Source organism: Dasypus novemcinctus, chromosome 29 (assembly GCF_030445035.2).
Source record: "Dasypus novemcinctus isolate mDasNov1 chromosome 29, mDasNov1.1.hap2, whole genome shotgun sequence".
In the NCBI taxonomy this organism is placed as follows: domain Eukaryota; kingdom Metazoa; phylum Chordata; class Mammalia; order Cingulata; family Dasypodidae; genus Dasypus; species Dasypus novemcinctus.
Window position 1 is genome coordinate 38,605,645 of NC_080701.1, and position 18,294 is coordinate 38,623,938.

Below are 18,294 nucleotides of genomic sequence, written 5' to 3' on the forward strand. Positions count from 1 at the left end.
CTTCAACATGTGTTCATCAATTGGAATGAATGTACCACACTAATGAAAGAAGTTGTTAATGTGGGGAAAAGTGGGAGGTGTGGGGAATGGGGGGACATACAGGAATTCATTATATTTTTATGTAACATTTTAAGTAATCTAAGTATCTTTTTAAAAATTAAAAAATATTAAAACTAATAAAAATAAAATAAAATACATGTTTTAAAAAATGGTGAGTTCAAAATCTTCACAGACAAAAACTGATAGAATATTCTACTAAAGACCAGATTCGCAAGAGATTTGCAGCTTCATAGGAAAAAACAAAGGCAAGAGATTTGGAGATAGTTTAAAAATGAAGATTATTAGGAAGAGTAAAGCATAAGACAGATATTAGAATGATATGACAGTAGAGAACAGAAGGACAAAATGGATGAAGTAGCGCCTTTACAGTAGTAACGCTGAATGTTAATGGATTGAACTCCCCAATCAAAAAACATAGACTGATAGAATGGATAAAAAAATATGAGCTGGTTATATGTCGTCTACAATAAACCCACCTCAGATGTAAGGTTAAGAGTGAAAGGCTAGAAAAAGGTATTTCAAGCAAATACTAACCAAAAAAATAGCTGAGGAAGACAGATAAATGTAAAATAACAACATTATCATATATGAACAATAATTACCCAGTGCAGCTGGCAAATTGTTCCCGTTCTCTGAATTCTGCAATTATTTTTCATACAGAATGAACTCTTTTAGTAGAGGAGGGCTAGAGAAGAGTTAAATTCTTGGATACATCATTTTTTTTAACCTTTTTAAAAATGCTTTTTAATTAAAATAGTCTATCTGGATCAATAATTATTTTGCATGACTACTATTGAAAAAGATTTTTAGTTTTTCTGCCTTATAAAATTTTGAATTGGCAAATTATTTGTGTAATTCATTCCAACAAGATGTGAAGAATTCCCAAATAGGAATTTGGTTATCTAGAAAAAATTTTGTCCTAAATGGAAATTAAATAACTAAACCAATAATTTATTTCATTCTTAAAGATTATGTCCAATTGTTTAAGCTGTAATATAAAAATTAGAATTATGTTATAATTAATTTCTGTTTTATTTGAATTTGAATTACTATTTGCATTTATAAACGTTTGTTGCTATGCTACTGCTATTCATATTTATAATTGATTATATAAAATCTATCCTGGCTTTGCACTCTCATTCAAAATTTGTAATTTCCTTCAATCCTTTTTTCTATTTATTTTACAATTTTATAATAAAGGATCTTTTAACTGTTAAAATTAGCCATTTGATTTTACACTTTGGATAGATCATATAATATGTGAATGTATCTCAATAAACCTGCTTAATAAGCAAATAAATGATTGGGCAAAAGTAGCCAGAAATAGCAGCTATGTGTATAGTATGGAAACAGAGAAATGGAGAGGTGAGCAATGTTCTTATTTGTTTGTTTGTTATTTTTATTATTGAAATAGTGAAAATGTTTTAATAATGATTGAAGTGATGAACACACAACTATGTGATTGATTGTACACTTGGGATAAATCATGTGCTTTATTAATATGTATCAGTAAAATTGACTTGTGTAAAAATTTTATGTGGAGGACATGGGAGAAGAATACTTAGAAAAGGCTAAATCGGGGACATCCAGGTTAACTGACTGAGAAAACACTTTTTCTGAAGGCCAATGGTCAATAAATTTATATGACAATTTCTCTTACTGGCCTTATTTTTCCTATATTGCAGTAGTATATGAATATAATATGGAACACTATATTGCTTCCATTTTTTCCCTCAACTAAATAGGAACAAATTATTCTTCCTATATCACACAATATGTATTTCAAAAATTTACATTATTTGATTCAAAGATGGTAGAACTCAAGGTATATATCTGGGCATCTCCAATAAGAAAGAGTATCATCTAGTATGCCTTGTTTGGAACAGGAAGTCATGTGGAATGCTTTTCTATTCTCTCACTGGCAGGTTGACCAAAAGATAAGATATGCCACTGGAAAGTATTTCTTTGCAACTGTCTTTTCATAACCCCATTTTATTCTCAAAAGGAGCCCAAATTTGTCAATATTGCATGCTTTCCTTATCTACTGTGAAAAGGGTAGATGAAATATATCTCAGTATAAGTGATAATATGATTATATAAATCAGTGGTGGATTTATTGTATGGAGGTAAGGACAGAGAAGACAATTGAGGTTTCCTTTAGCACACATCTGTTTTATGCATGACAAGGAAATTTCTTCTCCTAGAAATCAGTTCCTTCAAAACTGTACAAAAACTTGATTGGTCCTGGTATGATCATGTAGCTAATGTCAGATAAGGAAATTTTCTGGGTCATTGCAAATTTGAATTAAATCAACCTCAATTCATTGATAATATCATTATAAAACTCAGGATTTCCCTTCGTTGTGTTACTACATGTGAGCAAAATCAGTTTACCATGTATCTGAAGAAGATATCAATGCATGGAGAAAGTTTAAACAGAAGATGGCAAAACATTCAAGTCACCAGTTATGTATTTTTGGATTTTTATCTAGTAATGGGTTTGAAATTCTTATGAGGTTAATTTTTCCTAGATATGAAAATTATAATTTATTGGGAAAGATAAAAACTACATAAATGTTAAGGTAAAACAAAAATTTAAAAGGACAATGATATAAGGTTTGATATTGTTTATTTGACTTAAATCTATTTCTAAAGTGATGAAATTAATAGTAAGATATGTATCAAGTTCATTGGAGAAGCAGTCTTTCTTTCTAGCTGGATAAGAATAAGTACTTCATGTAGTAGTAGATGCTTGAATTGACATAAAAGGGAAATGCAAATGTTAAAGAGCAAAATGTATGGAAAAGCGTCATTCATAAATATATCTAAATTTAATAAGAAAAACAATGATTTTAATAATAATTGCCACTAAGAGCTAATTTTAAAAAGAACTCAACTTATTCATTGATTACATTTCATTGTGTGTGAGTGTGTAAGAGAGTTTGTGTTTATGTGCATATGTGTGCGCTTCTTTACAAATCTGATACATATCAACTCAACCAACAATGTACAAAAATATGGGACTTCATTACTACTCTACTATTGTTTTGTCTTCACTTAACCAACAGCACAATCACCATATCAATTAAGTGTCACTATCAAAACCAAGAGTAATTTATTTAATATTTATTTGTGAATTTTAAGAATAAGAAGCATGTGAACCCAGTTTGACTACATTCTTATGACAGGACATAATACGATGACTTAGCATAGATATACTGCCATTTATTGTATCAATTGCTGAACTCATTCTCGAAAAGACTGAAAATTCTCAGGTCTGGAATGATTCCCAATGATTCCCTCACAAAGATTTCATCCACTTGATGAAACCCTGACTCTTAGTTAAGGTGTCCTTCAGTGCATTTTTCATAGTTTCATTCCGTAGACTGAAGATGAAGGGATTCAGGAGAGGTATGATCACACTGGAGAAGATAAAGAGTATCTTGTTGAGGTGGAGGCTGCTCTTTTGCGATGGGCGAACATACACAAAGATAGAGACCCCATAGCCCATGGAGACTACGGTGAAGTGAGAGGCACAGGTGGCAAAGGCTTTGCATTGCCCTTGTCCTGAAGGTATCTTCAGAACGGTGGAGATGATATAAGCATAGGAGACTACTGTGAGTGACAGGGAGCTGATGAGCAGGACAAGGGAACTGAGGAAATCCAATAGTTCAATGGCATGTATGTCAGCACAAGCCAAGTGGAGGAGGGGAGCACTGTCACAGAAAAAGTGACCAATCTTATTGGGGCCACAGTATGGCAGCCTTGCCCTATAGATGGTGGTTGGGAGAATAAGGAGAAAGCTGCTTACCCAGGAGAGTATTACAAGACGGACACAGAATGAACTGGTCATAATCATAGAGTACTGAAGGGGGTTGCAAATGGCCACATAAAGGTCATAAGACATGATGGCAAAAAGGATGAACTCAGTGCATCCAGAGAGGAAGAAGAAATAGAACTGGGCAAGACATCCATTAAGTGAGATGCTCTTTTTCTCTAACAGAAAGCCTGCCAGCATCTTGGGAACAACACATGTGGTGGTTAATATTTCACTGAAAGAGAGATTGCTAAGGAAGAAATACATAGGGGATTGGAGCCTATAATCCAGAAGAATCAGGGTAATTATGAGGGTGTTTCCAAGGACAGTCACCAAGTGAGCCAATAAAAAAATGAAGAACAGGATACCCCCAATGACCCTGGTGGTAGGTATCCCAATAAAATTAATCTCTGTCACCATCGTCCAATTGCCTCTCTCCATGCCGTATGGGAATCTCCTCTCACAAGAGAACCAAGGAATGAAAGAGCAAACTGCAGGACTCATGAAAGCAGAATCATCTAAGATAAAAGAAGTTAGGTAATTTTATTTATTTGAGAAATTAGCTACATGAATGAAAAATACAGCTATTATAACATTTTTCTAAATTCTAGAAAAAATATGAAAATCAATGTTCCTAATAATTAAGACATATAAGAATTGAATTCCATAAGTTTTTTCTAGCCCTTACATCTCTATTTCATAACCCAAATGATAAGGCAATAATTACCATATACTCATATATTGTCAATAAATATTTATCATTAAGATTATTTGAAGAAAACTGCTTTAAACCAATATAAGCAACAAATAGATTCATTTCAATAGTTAAGAATAATTTAATTTTTAACTGATTTTACTTCAGGCATCTGGTTTACACAAAATATTGAATATATTACCAGGTAATGCAAGTCTTAATTTTGTAGGGCAAAGACAAACTGAATACTACCTCTATGTCTTCATGTTTAACTACTGTGAGTAAATAGTATAGCTCAACCAATATTGGCCACTAGAAATGAATTTGCTAATCATCTTTTAGATATTTAATGTGGTTTGTCTCCAGAGAATCTTAAATTTTACTAATATGTTCTTTAAATTTTATGGTAATCCATGGAATTTTATCTATTAGTGGAGATCTTTTAAATAGTAAATGAATGAAAAGTTAAAGAAAATATATTTCTATAGTATAAATTTTTAAAAAATTTTTGAGATTTTCTTGGAACAAATTTTTAGAATAAATGATTTTAGACTGCCCCAATAAATGTGTAGTTGCATTAGCCAGAAATGTTTGAGAACATACTTCCCTTCATAGAGTGATAGCTCTTATGTTATATAATTAAATTGATAGTGTTAGTGCACAGAGAAAATTCCAAATTTGAAGATGTCATAATAAAGACTGTTATCATAAATGAAAGCAAGCACTTACCAGTATTATGCCATTTTGGTAGGAAAAAAATATCTAAAGAGATCATCTAGCCAAAGAAAACTTGGGAAGAGCAGTAATCAGTTATATCAAGACAAACACATAAATGGATTAAGCTCAACTAGTTTAAGTATGAGACAAAAAAACAAAAAGAAAACAAAAACAGAAGTTAACTTTATTCATTTTGTAAGATATGAACATAATTAAAATGGATAAAAATGTTATTCCTTTTAAACTAGAATGAATTTGGGAATTTAAAAAATTAGTAAGAATAAAAGCAAGTATCACAATAAAATTTCAAACAAATTTCAATTCAGACAATAAAGAAACCCAATAACAAAAGAAGTGTAAGTTGATGTCGTGGAATAATAAATATCCATTACAGATGCAAAAATCTATGAATATATGAGACAATTAAGATTACATAATTATTTCCAAAGTATGTGTAAGCAATACATAGATTAATAGAGAATATTGGCATAAAAAATATTTTGAACCTCTCTATGTTTTCTGATCACTAAAAGAGAAAATGAGCTATGGTATGGATGATGTTAATATTGTTGATGAAGTCAATTATTTATAATTAAATTATGAAAATACATTCAATATTTTATGTGAGTGTCCAAAAAATGAATCAGTAGAGATAAAGATTGTAACAATTTGAAATCAATATTAAAATAAATTTTCCAAAATATGTGAATATATATTATAATTACAATTAAATACTAGAAATGATTTTTATTTTGAAATTAATCAAAATAAATTAAGTGCAATCTAGTAGAATAACTAATACAATTTTCATATCAACTATATATGTTTACATGCAATCAAACCACAGCAATTTAGGGAAAATATCCCAAACTCCATAAAGACATTATTAATATTATTTCATTTTATTTGTTTAGAAGTGGAAAGCAGAAAAAATTCAACTCACATAAATGTGATTCCAGTGTAGCATATCCTGTCTTTCAACAGCTCCCTTAAGAATCTGGGTTTAGATTGTGACCATGGGGTTAGTGCAAGGAATTGTCAAATGGAATACCAGATGGTCAAATATCATTATATTATTGCATAAAAATGAATGAGTCAAAGACCTTCTTAATGTTACTCAGTGGGTGGTGGTGAGTGGAGAACTGGGGAGAGAGCAAGAGAAAGAGATAAAGAAAGAGAAGTAAAGAGTGGGGGACAGAACAGGGAGAGGCTGATTGATTAAGGGAAGTTAAAAGGAATAAAATCTTTAGACAAAAGGCCTTTGAGTAGATCTTAAGGAAATTGATGAGGAAGAGTGACTTCCAGAGACACCAAGCAATGGAATAATATCAGAAAGCTAAAAAATGGTGAGATTCTATGTGTTATTAAATCACTAAATTAATTTATTTATGATTATTTAAAATAAATATTCAAAAAATTATTCAGACTTTTCAAGACTATACAACTTTCCCTAACATTGAACCCTCAAAGAATTCTCCAACATCTACCATGAGTTGAGGCCATCTTCTTCGCAGGGTAAGATTTTTGTATAGCAGGAAATAGTCCCATTAAGTTTCTATGCTCCTTTTCTAAGACATCCAACTTTTCCCCTCAACAATCTCTAACCTTGCTATAGGAAATATCTTCATGCACAGCAGAAATGTCTTAGTCCAGGAAAAAGGAGTAGGAGATTGAACTTTGTTCCATTTTTCTTTCCTTTGAAATTGGTCTTCAGAGACAAGAGGAGGGTGTTTTCATAGGGACTGCTGATATCAGATCACTTTTGAGGTTGGGCCACTTCCAAATTACCCCAGGACAACTCTGCAGCACAAACCTGAAAGAAGCCTCCCTGAGGTTAACAAGGCTTTAAAGTCAACACAGGATCCCTCAAGTGAGCCTTTTTGTTTAGAAAAAATAAAAACAGCCTAATTTTTTTCTCTCTACAAATTTTGCATTGTAAACTCCACTATGAATCTATTCCACAGAGACTCAAGTAAATATAGAAAAGTTTATTTCCCAAGAGACTTTTTAAAAGCAAAGGGACAAGGAGTTTCAAATAATTTGTATAACAAGTTTCATGCACATAGGCATGCACATATGTATGTGTGCATGCATGTGTATATGTGTTTTGAATATAAACTATAATCATGCAGTACTTTAGAGCTGCAGTGAGCTATCTTTCAATTTTGGAGAGAATGGAATTCAGTTACTGCTCATTTTTAGTGACTGTAATGAATGTGCAGGTTTATTTCACAAACAGAAATCCATGCATGTGAAGTGCTAAGATCTACTATTAGGGCTACCACCAGTCGTTGAACATGTGTGTCCTACACTAGAACTTTGGAGAGGAATTTGAGAGGAGCGAAAATCCATCCCCACCCACAAGGCCATGACCACCTCTGAACTAGGGCATTGGGGAACCTTATGAAAGCAGTTTCTCTCTTGGATTTTTCTTCAAACTTTTCATACAGAGGGATCATTTTCTCTAATTTCCACTGACATTTCTTTTTTTATTTATTTTATATTAAGTTGTCTTTTAAAAAAAGATACATAAATCATAAAATGTTACATTAAAAAATATGAGGTTCCCACATACCCCCACCTCCCCTTACCGCACTCCTCCCACATCAACAACCTCTTTCACCATTGTGGCACATTCATTGCATTTGGTGAATACATTTTGGAGCACTGCTGCACCACATGGATAATAGTTTACATTGTAGTTTACACTCACCCCCAGTATATTCAGTGGGTTATGGCAGGATATATAATGTCCAGCATCTGTCCCTGCAATATCATTTAGGACAACTCCAAGTCCCCAAAATGCCCCCATATCTCATCTCTACTTCCCTCTCCCTGCCCTCAGTAACTAACTACCTAGGCCACTTTCTCCAGATCAATGCTACAGTTTCTTCCATTATTAATCACATCTATAGTAAAGTAGCAGTAAGTTCATGCTCATGCATATTTTATTCCTTCATTCTGTGGACCCTGGAATGATGATGTCTGCTCCACCTCTATATCAAGAGGGGGCTTAGAACCATGGTTGCTGGGTGCAATTTTCCTGCTTGGAGTTAGGTTCCCTGGTGTGGTGGTTGACCACCTTCACCTCCCTGTTAGCCATCCTCTGAAACTTCTTATTCACTAGTTGTAGCTCTTTTGAACATGCATGTAAAGATTTTGTGACCTTAAAAACTTTATTTCTAATCATAGTCAATTATGCATTACATTATGGTTACACCAATAATTAGCTATGATGGACTATACAAAATGGTTCCTTGGTTTTGCTTATGCATATTCTTCTTCCTATATTATTCAATAGTTCCTTCTTTCTACAGATAGAATGAAATTCTGTCTTCATTAACCTACAGTGATTTAAACCCTTTTTTATATTTCCTATGGTCACAAGTTGAATGATTAGTTAACTTACTTTAGGTACCTATACTATTTCATATGCAAATAAAAACATACACACATATTTTTAGCATTTTGCCCTTAGATGACATTCTACTTGGGTCATGCCTCTCCCTATTGCAATTATCAATGATGTTTAGTGTCAGGAAATTGTTTTACTCACTTTGGAACATAAGTATTTAGAAGAGTAGCACAGAGCACATGGTTAAAATATTTGATATATGAGTAAATGAATGAAAAAATGAACAAAATAAAAAAGAAAAGGAAATATTAGATCTGTTCTAATTCTGGCACTTTTATAGAAAAGCAAAATTTGATAAATGTAAAGATCTTTCTGGAAAAGAATTCCAAATGAATACTCTGCACTTTACATTAGAAAACTGAAATATAATATTGTTTTAACATATATTCATGAAGAGTCTGGACTTGAAGAGATATAGATATTCCATAGGTTTTAATTTGATAGATTCAGAAATAACATCCAAAATGAATAACTGGGTCCTGTTGGCAAGATTTGAACAGGGGAATTGCATATGGTACAAACCGTGAAGGGATTTTTATATTTATACTTTCTATTGAGTTAGAGTTGAAGAGAAGTGGTTTCAGCTCAATTCCTTCCTTCCTCATTTCAACCACAGACATTGATCATTTCAAAAATCATATACAGAAAATATGGATTACGAAAAATTATCCACATTAGGTTTGATTTACATATAGAACACAGTTTACCCACTTGTGGTTTTCCAAGAATTTCATTTTCTTCCAGATATGACTTAATACAGTGCTAATCAATGTGCATTTCTATAACACCTCCAATCCACACTCAGTCATTCCATATCTGACTTTATATTGTTTCAAATTGCAGAATCACTCAATTGTCTGGTAATTTCATGTTTTATTTTTAACTCTGCAAATGAATTTTATATCATTTATAAGCATTAATCTGACTTCATATGTTCTCCCTACTACACAAAATGTCAAGGAAAGAGTAAAAATAAAATATAGGGTCAGTTCCGTATTGTTGGACAGATTCAGTTTGGAAGACATTGAGTTATTCCCATATGTGTTTAAATCAGGGAAGCTCTACAAATAGTTCATTACAAGAACAGAAAAACTATCTCCACTAAAATAAGAGGAAAATAGCTCCATAAATTATTTTAATTAATTTAGTTCTAGCTAATGATCATTTGTCTTAGTTTAATAGAGATGTTGTAAGAAAGTACCACAAACAGGATGATTTAAAACAACAGAAATTTATTGTTTCACTGTTTTGGATGGTAGAAGTGAAAATCAAGTTTCCAGCAGGGAATGATTCCACTGAGACCCGTATGGTGAGAAACCTGCCTTGCCTTGTCCTTGCTTCTTGCAGTTTGCTGTCAATTCTTGGCGTGCATTGACTTGGCATAACTTCAGTCTCTGCCTTAGAAATCATAATGGACTAAGGCCTTCCCTACTCCAGTTTGGCTTCATTTTATCTAATAATATCTTCAAAGATTTTCTATCCAAATAAGGTCATTGTCACATGGCTGGTGGTAAGGACATCAATTTATGTCATTTTATGTTTCCCAATATATCAGTGCCTTGATATTATATCAGATGTTTCCAAAATATTCAATAACTCACTCATTCATCTCTAGGACTTTCTGGATATTAAATCAGACATTCCTATATATTATAATAATACTCACATTTCTCATTAGAAGTGTACAGATACTAAGCCTGTACCTTCATCCATCACTGGAACTTTTCCAACATTACATCAGTGCCCCATTATCTCAACAAAAGGTATTTCTTTTCTGTATTAGAAAAGATGTTAGTTTACAGAACACTCATTGATAAAACATAGGATTCCCAAATACCACCCTCTTATTAACACCAGTTACCATTTGACATTTTGTGACTCCCAGAAAATGTAATGTTCTTGGAACTAACCCATTCTTGTGGGTGTCGGACCTTCTGATTGCTTTAGATTAAGTTAAGGGAACTTTTGATAAGATCATTTTGACTGGATTGTTTTAGGGCCTTTGATTTGACTAAGTCAATGAGGCAAGGCCCAGATTAGATCTCCACCCTCTGTCAGAGTTTTATATAAACTGAGAACTAAAAATAGAAACAGAAACACAGCTGCCATTTTACCCTGCCATGTGAGAGAAGACTCCATGATCAACTATAGTTGCAGAAGATAAGAAAGCTTCTGTCTTTCTTGTCTTCTGCTGAGATCCCAGATGCCAGAGACTGGAAACAGGGAAGCACAGAGAGGCATGGAAAGAGGCCCTCAGGAGACTAGGCCACAGAGCAGCTTAAAGCTGTCAGAGAAAGCAGCCTGTGGGAGAAGGTAGAGATCCAGATGGAGAGCTGCCATTTTGCCTTGCCACATGGCACAGTCCAGGATCTACAGCTTCCAACCTTGATGAGACAGCATCTCTGATAATGTCTTGATTTGGATACAAGAAATGTAAGATTTTACCACAAATAAATTCTCATTATAAAAGCCAAATAATTTCTGATATTTTGCCCCAGCAACTTTAGCAAACTAAAACACCATAGATTTGTGTAGAATATATGTTGAAATTGATGATACCACATTATTATTATATATTATTACATAATTATTACTATTGTCTTTATTATTATACCATGTTTTAACTTAGAGTGTAGTGTTTGTAGTAGTGTAGCACCATGATTTTTAAAAATTTTATTAAGTTAGCATATATACCTTCTAACATTTTCTCTTTTAATCTTATTAATAAATGCATTTCAGTGCTGTAAATTTCATTCACAATTGTTGTACTATCATAACCACCATCCATTACTAAAACATTTCCACCATTCCACACAGGGACTCTATACAGTTTAAGCCTTAACTTCAGCCTTTCCTACCCCCATCCAATTACCTGGTAATCTGTATTGTAAATGCTATGAGTTTGCTTATTAGAATTGTTTCAAATCAGTGAGATCATACAATATTTGTTCTTTTCTGTCTGGTTTATTTCACTCAACATTATATCTTTAAGTTTCATCCATGTTGTTGCATATATCAGGACTTGATTCCTTTTTACAACAATGATATTCAATAGGATTTATCTAGCACATTTTATTTATCCATTCATCACTTGATGGACACTTGGGTTGCTTCCTTATTTGGCAAACATAATTAAATGCTGCTGTGAGCATAGATGTGAAAATATGTTTGAGTCCCTGCTTTCAGTGCTTTTGGGAATTTACCAAATAGTGGGATTGATGGCTCAAATGGCAGTTCTAAACTCAGCTGTCTGAGGAACTGCAAAATTGTCTTCCACAGCCACTGCACCATTTTATATTTCCACTAGCATGAATGAATGTTCCTATTTCTCTGCATCTTCTACACCATTGTTATTCTCTGTTTTTCTTTTTTTTTAAAAATAGCAGCCATTCCTATGGGTGAAAAATGGTCTGTCATTGTGGTTTTGGTATAAATTTACCTGAGGGCTAAGGATATTGTATATCTCTTCTTCTGCTTTCTGATAATTTGTATACCTTCTTTGGAAAGATCTCTATTCAAGTCTTTTGTCCATTTTCCCCATTCCCCTCCCCATCCTTCTTCTCCTCCCTCTACCCTGATGTTTTAGCTGTACATGTCCATTTGCTGTGTGATCTTCTGTATCTATTTCTATTTTTGTCTTCTCTTGTTTTTTTCTCCTCTAGGATTCACCAGGATTCAATCCTGGGAACCTCAGATGTGGAGAGAGGTTCCTTGTCAAGTTCCTGGTTTCTGCTGCACTTCACCTTGACTCTTTGCTTCATCTCTTTTGTTGCATTATCATCTTGCTGCATTACTTACTTGTGCAGGCAGTGGCTCACCATGCTGGCAATTGGCTTGCCACATGGGCATTTGTGTGGGCAACTGATTTGCTGCACAGGCTCTTGGCTCACCACTTGCACACTCATGCAGGCACTGAGCTTGCTGCATGTGCACTGGCTCACCATGCAGGCATGCTTTTTCTTTTTTTTTTTTACCAGGAGGCCCCAGGGATCACACCCAGGTCCTCCCATATGGTAGGCAGAAGCCCTATCACTTGAGTCAAATCCACTTTGTAGTCCATTTTTTAATTGGGCTGTTTGTCATTTTTGTTATGTTAAAGAATTTCCTTATATATTCTGGATATTAGATCTTTATTGGTTATGTGGTTTCAAATATTTATCCCATTGTGTAAGTTGCTGTTATTCTTTTATGAGAAAATGCTTTAAGGTGGATTTTTTTAAAAATGTGATGAAGTCCCATTTATCTGTTATAACTGTACCCCATTCCTCAGTGAAAATAACCCATTGGAGTATAAATTACATGCTGAAAAATGCAGAATATTATAGCATTGACTCTATTTCTCATCAGAAGTTTCTCAATATTATATGTCAGGTCTCTCATTTTACATCAGATGTTCCTTAATATTAAATGAGTGGGTTTCCTTCTATGTAGAATGTTTATCAATATTATATGAATGCCCCAATTCCTCATTGAAAGCAATGTAATACAGTGTTAGCTCCCTCTTCCTCCTTTGAGTGCCCCCCAATTATACCAACATTACCATTCCTCATTAAAAATTTCCTAATATTTTACCTGTTCCCACCTTCCTCATTTTAAATTCCCCAATATTTTGGCAGTGATGAAATTCTAATCAAAATTTTTACAATATTATTCCAGAGTTCCTATTCTTAATCAAATGTTTCCCAATTATTACACAGTACTACCTCTACACACAGGGAATTTGTCAATAATATACAAGTAACTGGTTTCCTCATAAGAATATTAATAATATTCCATTATCCCTATCCTCATCAAAATTATTCTGTGTTGTAATAATGAAGCCATTCTCCCAGATTTTTCTGATATTTTATCATTGCCCAAATTCCTCACCAGATATTTCTCCATACTGCACCATATCTCTTAGCCTTATCAGAAGTTTCCACATGATATACAATTGCCAATTACTTATATAAAGTTTCAGAATATTACATTATTGTTACCATCCTTGTCAGAAGATTCCCAGTATTTTATTAGGACACTGTCCCCCCTAGGAAGCTTCAAAATATTTTACCAGTGTCAAATTCTTTTTGTTTTCTGTGTTTTTATTTTGAAATAAATTCAAGTTAGAAGGCAATTAACAAATAATACAAAACCTCTATGAGAGCTTCTACATAATTCCTATAAATAATCAGATTTACCAATATTAACATGGTACCACATTTGGAATTTCTTCCTTCCTCCCTCCCTCCCTCCCTTCCTCCCTCTCTCCCTCTTTCTTTCTTTCTCTTTTTTCTTTCTTTCTTTCTCTTTTTTCTTTCTTTCTTTCTTCTAATTGATCTATATTCTCAATGTTTGAGAATCGATTGAATTCATTATTCTCCTTGAACACATTACATTCTCTTACAATTCCTAAGAATACTGGTATTCAATTAAGTAACCACCAAGCATGCAGATATCAATTTAAGAAATTTAACATTGATGTAATGTTTACAGCATCTATTCCAGATTTTTATATGTCAACAATAATGTGCAGAAGAGGTGGGGCAAGATGGCATCCCAGTGAGTGCACCCTCATCATCTCTCCTGCAAAAAACCAGCTGAGTAGGGACAGAATCCTGCCTGAGTGAGCAGTTTTGGGATCCCACAAAGCAGGTGGTTTCTGGACATGGACCTGGAGAGAGTGTGACAAAAGGAGTACTTGCTCAAGGTAAAACCATGGGTTTCTGACACTAGAACCAGAAGCTGCGGGAAGGCTAAAACCTTCGCCTAGGACTGATAGCCACAGCATTCCCTGAACACTACAGGTCACCCAGCAGTGTTCCTGAGCAACTTGTTCCCCAAACAGATGATCACTGAACCCATGTTCCCTGAACAAAGCACTCCCAAGACCCCAGCATTCACCTAGCCTTCTGATCGTGGGCAAACTCCTAGAGAGAGAGTGTTTTGATGAGGTATGCAGATGGGGTCCAAGGAGTGCAGATTCAATTGTCTATTCCCCTCTTTTTGAACTTGGAGGAGCACGCCAGTTGGCTTGGGGAGAGGCTAGGAAGAAAGGAGAGGTGAATCTGCTGAGAGAGCCTAATTTACCTAAGCATGCTGAATTAGGGAAACGTGGTGTGGGAGAAGGTGGATCAGGCAATTAACTAGTCCTGCACATCACACCCAAGGGAGGGGGATGATGTGCTTGGTAGCTTCCAATAGCATATTTAGGGTTCTTGGCAAGGTGTGGGTGCTCTCTCTCAAAGAACCTAAGAGTCATCATTTTCTGTGGTGAGTTGGTTCACCAGGGTTCCATTTGAATCTCAGAGGGGAGTTCTCATATGGCCTTCCTGCTGCCCTGGGAGAGAGGGAAATGAGGAAGAGAGAAAGGGGGAAGGATAGACTCCTAAGCAGTTTATTCAATTGCAAAGAGGATTCCTTGCCTGAGACCTTGTCTGGTCTTTTTTGTTTGTTTATTTCCTTGTCCTTCCTTCCTCATCTCTCTATGGCCCTTTTTTCATATTTTTCTTTTTCCTTTTATTTTCCCCCATCTTTCCCCCTCCTTTTCTAATAGGTGCTGCAAGCAGTGTTTCTTGTTTTCTGTGCTTTTCATCCTTGATTTCCTTTTTTCTGTGTGTACTTATTTTGGCTACCAATGCTCTCCCCTTTAATCTTTCTGTCTTCTGTCATCTATTGTTTCTCTTATGTTGCACCTCTCTTTGTTTAGCCCCCAATGTTTCTGCCTTTTTATTTCTAACACCTCTATTCTGTTTCTATCTTTTATTCACTCTTTATGTTATTGTCCTTACTTTTCTCTTTCCCTCTCTCTTACCATACTATATTCTTCTCCATATTCAGTTTAAAGTCACATTGTAGGTACTCCAATTTTTAATTTTATAACTCTTCACAGCTTACATGAGTGTAATATCCATTTTCCTAAGAGTCACATGGCTCTTCTGCTAAAATTTTCTATCACTACAACTATTATACTATTTCTTTTCTTAAATATTTTGCTTTCCCTGGCCTTAATATTTTCCTAAAGGGAACTTAAAAAAAAAAAAAGGAAATAGAATAAGAAGAATAAAATGTCAAAGAAAAGACAACGCACACATACACAAACAGCACCTAAATAAACCCCAAGACTAGATGGGGAAGCTAATCAACTGAACAAACACATCAAGAAAAAAGGATGACCAGACAGTAATAAAAAATTACAAGCCATACCAATAATCAGAAAAACATGGCCCAATCCAATAAACAAACTAAAAACCAGGAAGAGGAGCAGTACATTGAACAACTAATCAAAGCTCTCAAAACATATATCAAGGACAAATTTAATGAAGTGAAGGAAGAAATTAAGGGTCTTAAGAAAACACTTGGAGAGCATACAGATGAAATTGGAAACATATGCAAAAAGGTAATGGATATGATGGCAATGAATGACACAATCCAAGAAATCAAAAATACACTTTCAGCAAATAACAACAGATTTGAAGAGGGAGAGGAAAGAATTAGTGATGTGGAAGACAGTACATCTGAAATCAAACAGATAGTAAAATTGATGGATAAAAAGATAGGACAAATCCAGTAGGGAGCATGAGAAGGGCAAGATGGTGGCTGAGTGAACTTCCCAGTTACTAGCTCCTGCGGGGAATTGGCTGGGCGGCATTGGAGACTCTTTGGGACTGGGCTGTTTCGGGATTTTTGCTGGTCCAGAGGTGTCTGGACATCGATTTGGAGGGAAGGTAACAGAGAGGATCCATCTGTGAAATATATACGGTCATCCCAGCTACATGTGGAGGATTCCCTCTTTGGGTAGGCGGAGCCAAGGTGTCTGGCTCCGCGGCGGCGGGGGCAGCGAGGCTGAGTGCCGAGCGGCAGCGGCCGGGGTGGGCCGAGCTGGGCTGAGAGCTGAGCGGCGGCGGCCGGGGGGGCCGAGCCGGGCCGAGCCGGGCCGAGCTGGGCCGAGCCCGGCGGCAGGGTTTCTGTTTTTTGTTTTTTTGGAGGCTCTGCAGTACTGGGGAGTTCGTGGGCCCTGGGCGGCCTATTGGGGGTTGGTGGGAAGGGAGGTGCTTGCGGACCCATTTGGGCAGACAGACGGGGATTTTAGGGCAAAGTGGGGGCAATTTTTTATTTCAGACACAAACAATAGCGTTTCTGCCTAGAGCCACGCCCCCCCCAAGCATGGCTGCTGACCTACAGCAGTCTCAAAGGGATAGCAACAAAGAGACGCTACCAGAGTCTCGCGGGGTGGCAGACATTTGGAAGCTGATTAGGTGAATATTTTGTAAAGCATGGGAATTTCAGGTTTGGACTCTGTTATTAGTGTTTCTGGCTGGAGCCCCTCCCCCAGAACTGGATATTCATCTGAGTCATTAAATTGGCTGAAGCCTAGAGGAGCCCCCAGGTGGACGTTCCTGGGGACCACAGGGTGGGAGGGTTCCTGAAGTCAATTGGTGATATATCCACACAATAGACCCTAGTAAGTGAATTGTAGAACACAGAACACAGGATAGAGCTTGTGGATGAGACCTAACCCATAAGGCTGGCACCCAGCTGCGGGGATCCCTGAAGGCAGTGATGCACTGTGGTGCTCCCAGGCCTCCTCTTAACTGGTCTCGAGGTTGCCAGGTCTGAGTTCCCTGGACTCTGGCGGCCCACATGCCAGAGACTCACACCTCTTGAGGCCTCACTACCTCAGACTGTCCATCCCTGAATCCACCACGCCCTGAGGTTCATCTGAGGCCCTTGAATGCCCTAGCCCTCAATGTTTGCATTTTTTCTTCTTTGTTTTATTTTGTTTTGTTTTTATTTTTATTCTATTTCTATTTTTTATTCTAGTTTTTTAATGTTCTGATTCCTGGCATTACATTATCCCCTAGTCTTTTCTCCCAAAGTCTCTTTTAATTTTTTAAATTTTTTTAAATTTTTATCCTCTCTTTCTTGTCCCTGATCTTCTTCTTATTCTATTTTATCTTAACAATACAATAGGTCCTGCAGGAAACACCTCACATTTGCTGGGTTTCCTCATCCTCAACTGCCTCATATCTCTGTGAATAGATTTAGGCCATCTGCACTATCCCCTTTCCCTGCAACTTAATATCCTCCACCATCTGCTATCTCTCCTATAGTCCACCTCCCGTTCTTTGACCCACAAAGTGTCTAACTCTTAATTTCTAATACCTTTGTTTAGTTTTCCATCTGGTATCTGCCCTTGAAACTATTACCTCTCTTTTCTCTTTCCCTCTCTTATGAAAACAATAGCTTCTTAGTACGTACCATATTCCTCCCATATTCAGTCATCTACCTCATTATAGGTACTTTCCTACTACTATAACTCTACACAATTTACATGATCTAACCCAGAACTCATATTGTTGCTTTGTTAACATATATCACCAATACTACTTTACACTTTTTCCTTCCTTACACAGTTGCCTTTCCCCAGCACTAATACTTTCCTTTAAAGTGCACTTAACCAGCAATAAGAAATTGGAATAAGAAGAACAAAGGGACAAAGAGAAGATATAACACTTACGCAAAAACAACAGCTAATTAATCTCCAAGACTAGACAAAGAAGCTAAGGAACTGATTAAACCCGTCAAGAAAAAATGATGACCAGACAGCAACAA

General features: G+C 35.6%; 1 protein-coding gene across 1 annotated transcript; it reads right to left on the bottom strand.

Moving 5' to 3' along the window:
- Positions 1–3,361: 3,361 nt before the first annotated feature.
- Positions 3,362–3,967, bottom strand: LOC101424593 (olfactory receptor 6M1-like). Its single transcript, XM_004474624.3, has one exon. The coding sequence runs from the start codon at positions 3,965–3,967 to the stop codon at positions 3,362–3,364; it is 606 nt and encodes a 201-aa protein (XP_004474681.3).
- Between the last annotated feature and the right edge of the window lie 14,327 nt (positions 3,968–18,294).

Coding starts and splice junctions, on each gene's coding strand:
- LOC101424593 (XM_004474624.3), bottom strand. CDS start 3,967: ATGTCTTATGACCTTTATGTGGCCATTTGCAACCCCCTTCAGTACTCT.